The 14,909-nt window shown below is 32.2% G+C and overlaps 1 protein-coding gene across 2 annotated transcripts in view; it reads right to left on the bottom strand.

Annotated features, from left to right (window-relative positions):
• The window catches only part of LOC126879634 (uncharacterized), a 162,134-nt gene extending 151,397 nt beyond the window's left edge, over positions 1 to 10,737 (bottom strand). For both annotated transcript variants that reach the window (XM_050642819.1, XM_050642820.1), the window contains exons 1-2: positions 10,521 to 10,737; positions 5,613 to 5,774 (exon numbers count right to left, since the gene is read on the bottom strand). In XM_050642819.1, the coding sequence (XP_050498776.1) occupies positions 5,613 to 5,774; positions 10,521 to 10,658 (300 nt within the window). In that variant the 5' untranslated portion in view covers positions 10,659 to 10,737. The remainder of the gene's footprint in view (positions 1 to 5,612; positions 5,775 to 10,520) is intronic.
• Positions 10,738 to 14,909: the final 4,172 nt, after the last annotated feature.

The following is a 14,909-nucleotide window of genomic DNA, read 5'->3' as shown; positions in this document are numbered from 1 at the left end:
GTTTTCACAACTAATTTTATATTGGATTTTGAAATTTTATGGTAAGTGTATTTTATTTTTCCATTAATTTACACACAAGGTCAACCTCATTCACAGAGTAGGGCTTTTCATCGATTGCCATTTGTTTCGAGCTTCTGTCATATGCTATACAATCCGTTTATATTAATATTATTAATATTATATATTATTATTATACACAGATTATACAACATGGTAGAAGCTCGAAACAAATGACTGTTGTTGAAAAGCCCTGTTAAGCATTGGTTATGTTTAAGTTTCCTCAAAAGTGAAAGAAATGACAGAAAGATAATATTTTTTCCAAGTTAAAAAAGAAGTGAGTTAAAGAAATAGTTCTTTTAAATTACAAATGCCATAAAATAATTTATTAAGCTACTTCAAATGTAGCTGTAATTCTGTACCAAAATTTTAAAAGCAAAACAAACATTTTACATTCTATTTATTTAATAACGTCAAATATAATCCGTGATCGGAGCAGTAGCCACTTTCTGTCACTTGCGGTTGCATGGAGTAAATTTCCGACTTATTTCGTATGCTTTAAATAATGACGCACGGGTAAAGAACCATGGACTCAACTGTATATTATAACCTTTAACGTGCATTTTATGTATTAGGCTTAAGAGAGACAGGATAAAGTTTGCTGTTGGTAATAGAATTTAAGAAGTGAATTTGAATTGATTAGAGAATCTCAGAGTACTTGCGTACAGAAACAAGGCGGATGTTCAACAATATACAAATTATAGAGCCATAAAGGCTGTATGACACTATGCATTTTCTTGTATCATTTCTAATATGTTTTCTGATATCGTTTCTTGTATACATTTTCTTGTATCATTTCTTGTACGTACATTTGTGCCCTGTATGACACTATGCAAGTTCTTGTATCGAAAATTGTATGAAATTCGGCACGTGATTGGTCGAAATTTTGTTTGTCACCCTGTGTCACGTTATGGTAGTACTGCATCTACAGCTACAGCTGATTTTAAAGATTTTATAAAATTTATAAACATTTTAATGTTAAGCAGAATTTTACGTTGACTGTTTGAGGTTGATTATTTGTGTTTTTATTTTGTTTTGATATTTGTGCTAAAATATTTGCATTAGAATTATCTTCAGTTTGATCCAAATTAGGAACTATTATATTTTCGTCTATTTAAAAATTATGCACCATGAAACCTAAATTTATGGTTTGAACTTTACTAGGAGCTAAATATATGGTTATTATAGTAGAACAGTAGTCCATATACCATGATACTATAAATAACACTTACTTGATACTATAAATAACTTTATTTATAGTATCATGGTCAATACCAAACGGTATATTAAGAATCAATAAAAGATTTATAAATAATACCTACAAAAACACAAATAAATTCATCAATACATTATCTCATTTTCATTTCAGCCGCCATTATGAGTAAGTAATTATGACATTTTAGATGTTTTACCAGCAGGTTTTACGTTTTTGCTCTTTGCGCAGAAATTGGCGCAGTTCTTGTACAAGAATCTGTGTCTGACTCAAATTCTTGTATCGTTTCTGATATCGTTTCTTGTATCTGTGTATGACACTATACACTTTTTGACATATCAGAAACGATATTAGAAATGATACAAGAAAATGTAGTGTCATACAGCCTTAAGACTACATAGTCCACTACATAGCGTTCAAAATATGGGAAGGTAAAATTAATAGACGAATACTTAAATAAAGACGTGTCCGAAAATCAGTTTGGCTTCTTGTAAGGCATATCGGCGTATTTTAGGCTTCAATATTGAATTGGAGCCAATAATTAAAAGACCAGAGGTAGAAGCAGTACTCAAAAAACTAAAAGAGGGTAAATTCTCCCAGGTATAGATCAGGTTACAGAAGAAATTATCCTGGCAACAGGCGAAGTGTCATACAGCGAAAAATCATACATAATCTATAGGATCTACCAAAACATAGGGCAAACATGAAAGTGGCCGGATGAGTGGACCAATTCAGTTCATGCACCAATCCACAAAAAAGGATCCAAAGAAAGATGCGACAATTACCGCCAAATACTCAAATTGTATTTGCTTCCTGAAATACCAGAAGAATAGGAAGGACTTATGCCAGGCATATGAGAGGGCATATTCTAAATCTAAGACAGATCATCGAAAAATCAAGGGAATTAAATGTAGGCACATACATGTGTGTTTTTTGGTTACAGTAAAGCATTCCACTGTGATAGATGGGACAAAATGTGGAAATACCTACCTGAAGGAAATGGAGAAAACCTCTAAGTAGAAAACTCAACAAAATTGAGTGTACATGGAGAATAGACCGGGAGATATTATACAGAAGTTCAGCCACGATTTTCTGAGTCCTGCCTTTTGCAATACTGGAAGGGCAGACGAGGTACTTACAATTTGTGGAAACATCCACAAATTTTCTGTGACATTTTCCTGTAAAAATTAGATTTTCCCAAAAAATAAAAATAGTCTGAGTCCTGCCATATCCGTAGAATGACAGGATACTATCGATTTTATAAAGAAAATTTTTTGGGCAGGAGGGTTGCAAACGGGGTAACAGAGTATATACTCGTATGTATACAAACATGTAAGGAAAATAATGAAATTTTCATGATTTTCTGGGTCCTGCCAACTAAATAAATTAAACATATTTATTTCAAAATGATCAAAAAAATGTTGGCATGACGTCTCCTACTGTTTAAGTATACTTGCCTCTTGGAAAATTGTGAGGAAAATTTTCACCCTGATTCCGTGAAAGTCCTGCCTTTAAAAAGTTATAATACTCAAATGCAATCAATACTTTTTCGGTACTCGGCAGGAAGGTTAAAGGGTTCTAGTAAGACGGCAGGAGTCCTAGATGTGTAAGAAAATTCGTGAAAAATTCCACGATAATATAAGTCTATTTACAAAGAGGCAGGATGGTTTTATAGTTATTTCGTATACAGGGCGGGGAATTAGTGTGACAAAGTTATTTAGGTTAAACGTGGGGTACAGATAGGACCATAATTTAAAAATATTTTCTAATATACAGGGCTACCCGTATTGACAGGGTGACAAAAACTTATGTTTTTTTAAACGGAACACCCTGTATACAATTGTAAGATTCCTCACATAATTTTAAGACAATTTAACACAATTCACCTAATCCGATAATGCTTCCTAAGGGAGCTAGGGATCTTTGAAGATGGAACCTTGTAATTAGATGTTTTTATATCTCCAGAAGGCTTCCATTCCAAAATACAAAAACTGGTCCGCCTTTTTATCTTCCAGAGATAAATCGATTCCATCAATTGCGAATTTTTAGTACCGGTGATGATAGGAGTCCGCTTTGGGTAGGGCAACGGGTATTTTATCGCATAACTTTTAAGCATTTTTGACACTAGATAAGCCGATAGGATGTACCGTTTTCTAGAAAAATCGATTTTAACATTTTTCGTTTTTTGAATTTAAAAAAAAAATTGAAACAAAAATTTAAAAAAACACAGTGTATTTACCGACTTAAGGCAAGAGTAACTTTTAATACTAGAATACCTCATCACTTAATAGTCTACCGTAAAAATGCTTAAAAATAAAGACCAATAAGTTATGAGATAAAATATCCGTGGATCTACCTAAGGCGGACGCCTATGACCGGTACTAAAAATTTACAATTGATAAAATCGATTTATCTCTGAAAGAGAAATAAACGTACCAATTTTTTTTTTTCTAAATAGTTTTTTTTTAAATTTTTTTTTCAAATTCAAAAAACGCAAAATCTTTCAAATTGATTTTTCTAGAACACGACGTATCCTACCGACTTAAAGCAAAAGTACCTTTTAGTAAAAATAATACCCCAGAATTTAGTAATCCAGTGTCAAAAATAATTAAAAGTTAAAGACAGAAAAGTTATGCGATAAAATATCCGTTTCCCTACCCAAAACGGACGCCTATGATCGGTACTAAAAATTGACAATTTATGAAATCGATTTATCTCTGGAAGATAAATAGGTGTACCAGTTTTCGTTTTTCTAAATAAAAGCGTTCTGGAGCAGTTTAAAAAAATACTAATTACAAGGCGCCCTCTTTAAAGAACTCTAGCTTCCTTAGGTGAATCGAGAACTCTAGCTTCATTTTCAAACTAGGTGAATCGAGTTAAATTGTCTTAAAATTATCTGAGGGATCTCCGGTCTTCGTTTGTTAGGAGAGTTTCTGGACACCCTGTATAATATAATAGGTAAGTGCATTCCCTACTAAAACCAATACAGTGTAAACATTATTGATTTTCTTCTTAATTACTTTCATTGCGGTTACTTAGATAAAAATATGATTTAATCACTTAAAATAAAGATGTTACAGTTTGGTATTAGATTTGAAAGGTGTGTAAAAAATCCGAGACGTTACTCGGGAAAATAATATTTAATACCGTACGATTGTTTTAACGATATAAAAATTAATTTTTATATATTAAATATCTTTACGGTTATCCTGCCACGTTGTAAACGGTTTTAGATTAGTGTTTTTTTTAAGCATACTCGACATGGCATGTATAAGAAAATTGTGGTGATATGAATATGTCTGTATAACACCCTGAAATAATTTTACAGAGTTAAAATTTATTTTTATATACGAAATAACTATACAACCATCCCGCCTCTTTGTAAATAGATTTATATTAACATTCATGAGATATGTGCAAAATGGCATGACTTTTTCACTTTGTATAGTAAAAAAGGTGTAACTAAACTTCCTGCCATTTTGAATAATGTCTATTTAAATTATTTATTTTATAATAAAATTTATTTTATGACTCAGAAAATCACGGAACCAGTGTAAAAATTTTTCACACAATTTTCCAAGCGACAAGTGCAGTTAAACATTAGGAGACGTCATGCCAACATTCTTTTTTTGATCATTTTGAAATAAATATGTTTAATTTATTGAGTTGGCAGGACTCAGACAATTATGAAAAATTCATTATTTTCATTACATGTTAGTATATCTGTATTATACTCCCTTAGTCCTTTTGCAACCCTGCCCAAAAAGTTTTCTTCATAAAATCGGTAGTATCCTGTCATTCTATGGCTATGGCAGGACTCAAAAATTCATCTAAACTCCCCATTTTTTTTTTCATTTAAAATCTAATTTTCACAGGAAAATGTCACAGGAAACCCGTGGATTTTTTCACAGATTGTAAGTACCTTCTCTAACCTTCCACTATTGCAAAGGGCAGGACTCAGAAAATCGTGGTTGAACTTCTGTAAATATCTCCCGGTTTAGAACTGTCGGAGACGTTGAGGGTTGGCAAGGGTGTAAGGCAGGATTGCATGATAAGTCCCATTATGTTTAACATATATCAAAGAAGCAAGAGACCGAGGAAGATCACGAACAAGATATGTGGAAGACATTACAAAAGAGGTCGGAGTTTCACTAAACTTTGAGTTGCAGAGGATAGACAAAGATGGAGATAGTTAAAGAAAAATCATTGAAAATTGTGTGATTTAAATAAATTACATAATTTTACAGTTTTACATTTAGACAAAAATAGGGAAATAGTGTAATAACTATAAGGATTTTCCACTGATTAGGGTACGAATAGGTAGTGAAGCAGATCTACTTACGCCATTTCGATTAATAAAGTTAATTTTATAAAGCAGATGTTTATTCTTCTTATCTATTGACTCAGACTGAAACAGATCTTCTACCATTTTACGTCTCGGCAACATACGAAAAGGATTTATACTAAATGGTTTTGTATCAACAACTTCATGACACGTTAGAACCTGTAAAAATGCAATATTACCTATATATTCATGATTACATAAAGTTGAACTCTTTTGTATACGTAGTCGATGATAATATTTACCTCAGACAATACATTTTAGTCATTCTTAAAGCTACGTTGAGTGTACATATTTTGAGCTACCAATAAATCGAAATTTACCTAAATACCTACCTCGAAATGATGAGTAGTTAGTTGAATGCGAATCAAAGATTCTGATGAAAGCTTCTTTGAAAATGATGGTGATAGTGTTTCATTTAGCTTATATAGTCCAGGGTAATAAGGATTTTCTCGTGACACTCAAAGATCCAGGTAGCTGACTACTTTTTTAGTTATTGTAGACATATAGGAAGAAAACTTACCTGTTTCCTGCCTAGAGTTCGCGTCCGTTTTTTAATTATTAACAATTTAGTGCAAAAATCGCGATTTTTCGATTTTTTGCACCCCATTTAAAAGCTAAATAGTTGACATAAAATTACAAAATTTAATTTTTTAGAACATTAAAAAACCTTTTAAAATGCCGATTTTTGAAAGTTAAAAAGTTAATTTGTTGCTACGCAAACTGCAAAATAAGGGAAAATCGTTATTTGTTAATAACTTTTACCAAAACTATCTTAGAACTTTAGTGTTTCACCCAAAGTTGGGTATTGGGGCACTTAACAAATCTTTAAAATTTGAGACCGATCCATTAATTAGTTTAAGAGTTATTCTATTTGTTTATTCCAGAGACCTTTATTTGCAATAACATAGGACAGAAAATAATGAAGATAGGGCAATTCTGAGTATGCCAAATGAAAGTAGAAGAGTGATAGTATCAAAATGTATTAAAAAAAGATAAAAAATTAATCAATATAATCAAAAATCCTAATGCCAAATTTTTGAAATTTTGTAGTTTACAAACATTAAAAATAACTTTATAAATATCGTCCGTAGGAACAATCTTTTTATATATTCGAAAAGCTAGTACTTTAACACGGATTTTCAATTAAAAAAATTTAGCCTGGGTTCATTAGGGACAAAGTTAGCAATATCTTTTTTTTTTTAAATTCACAGCTAATATGTTTATAATAATTAAGGAATTTCATTGATGCCATTTTAAATAATAGGACTTGTATTTTTTGTTCAAAAATTTGCATAAACATTGTATCTTCACAGCACCCTCTACGATTTTTCAAAATTGTAGTTCAAACGGTTACTAGGGGGAACCTACGAATCCACCTAATTAGTTAAAATACCGAAAAAGCAATTTCAAACTAATACAATTTTCTCGGAATGGGACGTTTCGATGCCGCCGGCACAGTATAAAGAGGGACAGTAGAACCACTCTCCGAAAAATTGGAAGTAAAATTTTTAGTCGCGCATGGCGACCGCGCAATGTTCCCAGTCGCTTTTGCCCCACTCTCGCATTGCTAGTCGCATAGAAACGTACCGGTTTTAACAGGGAAAACCCGCATCCACCACTGGTGAATTGCCAATTGCGTCCTGCCGGTATTACTTCTTGAGATCAAAGTGCCGACATGGAAGAGGTTTTACTATCCCTCTTTATACTGGGCCGCCAGTTCATAGCCGGCCGTTTCGATGCCGCCGGTTCATCGCCAGTCCATTTAATCGCCGTCATATCTCGTATTTCCTAGAATTCCTAATTAATACTAAAAATAACTAATAATTGTAACTGTCGAAAATTCGGAAATATATCAGATAGCGATTAATTGACTGGCGATGAATCGGCCGGCATCGGCATCGAACTGGCGGCATCGAAGCGGCGGCGATGAAACGTCCTAGACCCCAATTTTCTGTATCTTCGGATCAACTCAATAGATTTTCATCTTTCTTTTTTTAATTTGTATGTAATGTCTACGTACATTACAAATATGCAATTTGTTTATAAATTTATTAATTATTAATCAGTCTAATTTGTTTAAACAATACTTGAAAAAATATTTTTTACAAAAATCTATTTTTTTAATTATAGTATCATTAATGATCAAACAAAAAGTTAAAGTTCACTTTAATAAATAAAATATTTTTATTAGATAATTATTTATTGAAGATAATTTATTTATTAAAGTATACCTGAACTTTCTGTATGATTAATAATGATAGTCTGATTAAAAACATGGATTTTTGGGAAAAAAAATTTCAAAAATTGTTTAAACAAATTAAACTTTTTATTAATTAATAAATGTCAAATTGCAAATAGACGAATTACATATTTGTAATGTACAGAAAAATTACATACAAATTAAAAAAAGAAAGATCAAAATATATTCAGCAGATCCCGAGATATAGAAAATGATAGTAATTTTAAGTTGCCTTTTTTAGTTTTTGAACTCGTGCATTTGTCGGCTCCCAGCTCCTCCTTCACTTACCACGACTAGTCACCAACTGAACAACATTTTTAAAAATTCCTGTAAAATATCAACTTTTCGAATATGTAAAATGATTTTTCTACGGATAATATTTTTAAAGTTGTTCTAAATGATTATAAACTACAAAATTTCAAAAATTTGGCATTAGTATTTTTGACTATATGAGATAATTTTTGTATCTTTTTTTAGTACATTTTGATAGTATCACTGTTCTACTTTCATTTAGCATACGCAGAATTGCCTTATCTTCATTATTTTCTGTCTTATGTTATTGCAAAATAAAGGTCTCTGGGATAAACAAATAGAATAACTTTTAAACTAATTAATGGATCGGTCTCAAATTTTAAGGGGTTTGTTAAATACCCCAATACACAACTTTGGATGAAAACTAAAATTCTAAAGTAGTTTTAGTAAAACTTATTAAAAAATAACGATTTTCACTTATTTTGCAGTTTGCGTAGCAACAAATTTACTTTTTAACTTTCAAAAATCGGCATTTTGAAGGTTTTTCAATGTTCTAAAAAATTAAATTTTGTAGTTTTATGTCAACTGTTTAGCTTTTGAATGGGGTGCAAAAAATCGAAAAAATCGCGATTTTTGCACTAAATTGTTAATAATTAAAAAACGGACGCGAACTCTAGGCAGGAAACAGGTAAGTTTTCTTCCTATAGGTCAATAAAAACTAAAAACGTAGTCAGCTAGCTGAATCTTTGAGTGTCCCGAAAATGGTCTATTTCTAGCTTATTACCCTGGACTAGTAGATAAGCTAAGATTTTCAAATCCATATTCATAAATAATTTTGCTGTAACGAATGTATTAGTTTTTATATCTTATAATATCTATTATAATCTTAATAATGTTCAATAACAGTTTTGTATTAAATGTAGTTTAATCTCACGTAATTCGTTATTACATGTGACCAGAGGGCCTCGATTTTTGACCCTTCGCTTCGTTATCGAACGTATTCGCTTCGTATCTGTTTAGTGTACAGATAGCGAATGATCGATAACGAAGCGAAGGGTCAAAAATCGAGGCCCAGATGAGTGATACTCAGTTCGGATTTCGAAACGGATTGAGGAACACGTGAAGCTCTTTTTACCTATGTGTCAAGACAACGATGCAGAAACATGAATGTAGATGTTTATGCATGTTTTATTGATATCGAAAAGCATTGTAACTGCCTTAACTATCAAAAGATGATCGAAATTCTCTAGGAACAACTGAAATTGACCACGACCTGCGAATTATCTCAGAACTATATTGGCACCAAACAGCAACAATTGAAATAGAGCACACAACATCGGAAGATATACAAATCCGACGGGATTTTTTTAATAAGCCCCTTGAACCGACAAAACTTACAGATCATATAAATAATACATAAGTAATACTCAAGTATAGTTACATACTTGTGAAGCGGTAAAGATGAATTTGGTTTAAGATGCTAATGGGGGGGGGGGGGGGATTTTTCCTTTGGCCCAAAAAAAGGGACCAATTGAGCGTAACTTGTTTACGTTTATGTTTGATGCTAGAAACAAAAAAATTGTTGAGAGTTTTCCCCAAAAACTGCATCACTTTTTGGTTATTTCACATTGAAATATTTATGCTTTGAAATTTGACGGATATGAACCTATTTTTCATTAGCTAGGTACAACTTTGTTTCCACTGGGTCTAGAGAGTTCATACATATACAATTTTTTCACTTTTTTAGAAGCTATATTTTTGTTAAAAATGTTTTTTTAGATAAATTACTTACTTTTTGAGTCTTTTGCAAAAAACCGCCTAAAAACGTATTTTTTTTTGTTGAAAAATGAACATATTTACTCACAAAAACTCTAAAACTATTGACTTAGTGATAAAATCTATAGATCAAAAGTTGCTTAGAGTTAGTCAGTTTATCAATTTCCGGACTTATTTTGAACGTATATTTTTCACCTTCGAGAAAGTGTGAAACTCACCCCCAGGGCAAAAGCACACATTGGCACAATATCACTTTTCTTCTTTGACATGTTACCTATGCGTATGCCAAATTTCATGCCAATCCAAGCGGCTCTTTAAAATTTAGCGAGCAAAAATCGTGGTTCAATGTACTAAACGTAACTGCTATTGCAATAAGCACGGTAGTGGCGACAACTCCATATCTACATGTAAATTGAAGAAAATTTTATTGCAACTTATACTGCATGAGCATGAGACAATCTCAACGTGTCGATACAGTACAGATACAGATACAAATCTCAAGATATGTACAATGTACATGTATCGCAAATTGTCGCGATACATGTATCGATAGGTACCGATCTCAACGTCAATGGGACTCTTAACATAATACTATTCTTTAATTGAGTATATAGTTTGAAAATTATTATTTTACTCACTCGATAACGATGACAATTGTAAGTATGTAAATCGTCATAATTTACTTCATTAGACACTGAACCTGGTAAATATCGAAATGTTTTTACTGGTTTAAATACTTTTTTCTTCTTACGATTACAACACTTCTTCTTGGGCATTTTAAAAAAATAAGGTTTTCATGTACTGCTAAAAAATTTGACAAATAATGACATAATCTAAACTATGTTTTTGTATTGTTTATTACTTGTTTTTTATTTTTATAATTACTTGTGTCTCTTTGATATGGAAAAGTTTTCTTCTTCTATTACAGTTCAGTGAATTTCTACTATTATGAACCATGAGTACTTAGTTGGAAAATACTTAATAGCTAACTATTTTTTGACAAACGTCTTTATACATTCGAATTTAAAGAAAGTTTAAAGATAATGATCTTGGAGGTTAAAATCTACTGATAAGAACCGATAATTTCTTAGCTTTAGCTAAAGTTTTATTTGGAAGAACAATACCTAACATCTTGTTCCAGTGATACAATAAAACAACTATTTATAATCTTAGAAGTCTCTAAGATTAGTCTGTCTAGCCTTTATAAGCTAAGACTTAAGGGGAATAGGTCTGGATTCCGCGTATGAAAAAAAGTTGATTAATAGCAAGCTGAAAATTTGTTAATAGCTTAAAGGGTGTCTAGTCGGACAAACTTTGATATATAGGAACACTGGAACAGGGGAAGTTTTAATTGTGGAACAGGTTAAAAATTTGGAACGGTCAGACCACGAAAACATCACATGTATTTTGTCCGACAGAACTTCCAATTGATTACCCTTTCATTAAACTCTCATGCAAAAATCAGGCTGCTATTTATCACCAAATGGGAATTATAATGAGTGGAACACGTAGAATATGTCAAATTACAGGAATTATTACAGGTGATAAATAGCAGTCTGATTTTTGCATGAGAGTTTAATGAAAGGATAACAAATCAATTAGAAGTTTTGTCGGACAAAATACATATGACGTTTTCGTGGTCTGACCGTTCCAAATTTTTAACCTGTTCCACAATTAAAACTTCTCCTGTTCCAGTGTTCCCATATATCAAAGTTTGTCCGACTAGACACCCTTAAACTATTAACAAATTTTCAGCTTGCTATTGATCAACTTTTTTTTCATACGCGGGATCCAGACCTAGAGGGTATGGTTTGAAATCATCATTTCAAGCACATTTTTGTGATTTTTATTTTGAAACTATGGTACACTTATTCTATTTTTAAATTTAATAAACATATTAAGTACAATTTACAGAATATCCAAACAAATTTTCAAGCAAAATATTGAAAAATAAGCTAACAGTGGCAAATTTTTACAGACACCTCCAAAAAAATAAAATTTGCGGTGGACATCAGACCTCGTCACTGGATCACACTGGATTATGTAAAACAAAAATTCAAAAAGATTTTACTAGCTTATGAGTTTCTCAAGGTAAGCTGTCGAGTTTTTTATTTTTAACGATTTTTGAGTTCTTGGTATCACTCGGAAGTCAAAAAACGAAATTCTTTTTAACAAAAGGGTGAAAATCAACATATTTATTATTTCTAAACAAAAAATAGGGATAAAACCAAATATATATCGACAGCATTACCTCACGAAATGTCTAAAGAAAATCAAAAAATTTCAGGTGCATCGGTCGAGTAGTTTTTCAATTACAATGTCCACCGCATTTGAAAAAGCAGTTTTGAGAAAAATGCGTTTAAAATTTTGACAGCTGCATCTTCATCTTCTTATTTGTCTACCAAATCGTAAAGTGATGGAAGTTTGATAAAACATTGGAATATGTTTTTGAATCGTAGAGTAATCTACAAAAGAGAAAGCAAACAGTTGTTTAACGTTTCTCACTACACTCAAGCGATTTTGGCCTCGATTTTTGACCCTTCGCTTCGTTATCGAACGTATTCGCTACGTAATATAAACAGATTCGAAGCGAATACGTTCGATAACGAAGCGAAGGGTCAAAAATCAAGGCCCTGGACATCGATTTTTGACCCTTTGCTTCGTTATCGAACGTATTCGCTTCGTATCTGTTTAGTGTATAGATAGCGAATGATCGATAACGAGGTCCTTGACCTCGATTTTTGACACTTCGCTTCGTTATCGATCATTCGTTATCTGTACACTAAACAGATACGAAGCGAATACGTCCGATAACGAAGCGAAGGGTCAACAATCGAGGTCCTGGCCCGAAGCCGCGGCAAAGCGAGTCAAAGGTAGGGATATTCAATACAAGTTCCGACGGTAGCGCTGGTGGCGGTTTGAAACTTGTACCCTTCTGATAAAATTGGTGTATGTGAAAAAATATACAAAACGAGAAAATAGATATTTTTCTAGAAAAACACAAATTATGAACTGAAATATTATTGTAACCTGATTACTGAACGAATACACAGAATTAATAGTAAAAGTAATTATGTTTTTTATTCATTATAATTTTAATATTTAATATATAAATTCGTGCGACTGGATGACTAAGAAAAAGAAGAAGTTTATGTGAAATTTAAAGGTTACCTCTCTTTTTATTGGCTTTGAGTTTCGTCGGTAGCGCTCTCTCGCGGTTTGAAACGTGTACTTTTTGATAAAATTGTTCAAATTCACTGCACAAAACTGCCACTAACAGCGGTGGCGAAAGCTGTCAAATCCCCTCTACTCATCGGCTCACAGCGAATTGAATATCCTATAATTAATACAGCGCGCTGTATCTCTGGCAATTTTACTCCGATCAATCTGAAATTTTTAGACGGTATTCTTGATAAATATATGTGAATGTGAATACAAAATTAACAATATAAAAAGATGGAATGCAACTGCAGACACGTGTTTCTGACTCATTAGTCGTCATCAGTATGAATTGGGATACACAGCATCTCAGTAAACATCATATTAAAAATAAACCTTTTAATAATTAAATGCCCGTGGTAATGGTTGTTTTAATAAATACGATTAACCTAGTTTTTGCATCGATGCATGCTAGTATTTGATACAAGGTCGAGTTGCAATAATATTCAGTGGGTGTTTATTAACAGTCAGCACTTTGAATCACGGTCACCTCGGCTTACCAAAACAGTAAATAAACAATAACCGACTTTAATTATATTTTTACGAGAACAGATAAATGAATTAGCAGTTGAGATTCGACGGGGTAACATCGATTTCAAGTACATAATATACCACCAGCTACTTTCTGTGATATATTTAACGTGTAAATAAATGTCTTAACAACGAACTATATTTACTACATCAACCCTCATAGTCGGGGTAACCACCCCTAAGTATCCAGGGTGGCTCAGAAGGCGGGAGCCACCATATGGCGATCCAAGACCAGGGAAGAAAGACTGGAAAGACGTCACAGGACTGGTAGACGAGTATAGAAATGGAGAAAAACGTCAATGTTCCGGCACCTCGACCACCCTAGATATGTGTGGTACAGTGTGGTACCTACATGGAAATAATGGAGACATCAGGCTGACGCGGAGCTGAATGGAATGGAATGGAGACGGAACTACCATATGGAACATCGTGGGACAATGCTATGGAACGTGCAGCGAGAACTTTTGGGTGATACGAACAAAGACGTTTAAAGTGGTAAGTCCATATTAGCTATTTTTATGGTATTTCCTGATTCGTATAATATAAAGCATAAAGTATAAAGTAATATTAACGTAATTATAATTTAAGACGCACATTACCTTTTAAGTTTTACCTATTTTTACTTAATTATTCTATTTTAATTTCCGTATGATACCAATATTTATCAAAATATACAGAATTTTTTTTTAACCCTGATATTAGTTATTTATAGGACGTAATGATACATTTTATTTGATACTGATTTTAATATGATTTTTTTATATATTTACCAACATATTTTATCTTTGCTGATTTTTATCCATTTATTATTTGACTACTGATTTTTATTACATTTGTATTGGCTAAGCAGTAGACCCCTTTTTAATGGTGATTTATATTGAGTGATATACCGATTTTTTTTATGGCAATTTACTATATTTTTTACTATTTTTGACATAATATTTTTCATATATATTTACTATACCTCGTAAGACTGTCAAATTTATGCGTTCGTTACGGGTACAGGAATAAGAAAATTATGAATAAATGAGTAGCAACAAAGTTACTTGGGAAGATTTCATCTCAATAGTTGAGGAGATTACGCAAGAAGTAACAAGACAAAGTAGAAGGGTCTTGAAGAAGGAAGTACCTAAATCTAAGGATATACAAGAAGAAGTAACGACACAGTTAATTAAATTGTATAACAAATTCACACATTTAACGAAGAAAAATTGGGAAGCGCTATCGGACAAACAAAGAGAAGCGTGCAACAAATATTTCGGAAAAATAAGAGACAA

The sequence above is a fragment of the Diabrotica virgifera genome, chromosome 2 (assembly GCF_917563875.1).
Source record: "Diabrotica virgifera virgifera chromosome 2, PGI_DIABVI_V3a".
In the NCBI taxonomy this organism is placed as follows: Eukaryota; Metazoa; Arthropoda; class Insecta; order Coleoptera; family Chrysomelidae; genus Diabrotica; species Diabrotica virgifera.
Note: the sequence above shows the minus strand (reverse complement) of the source record. Positions and strands in the feature narration are given on the sequence as shown.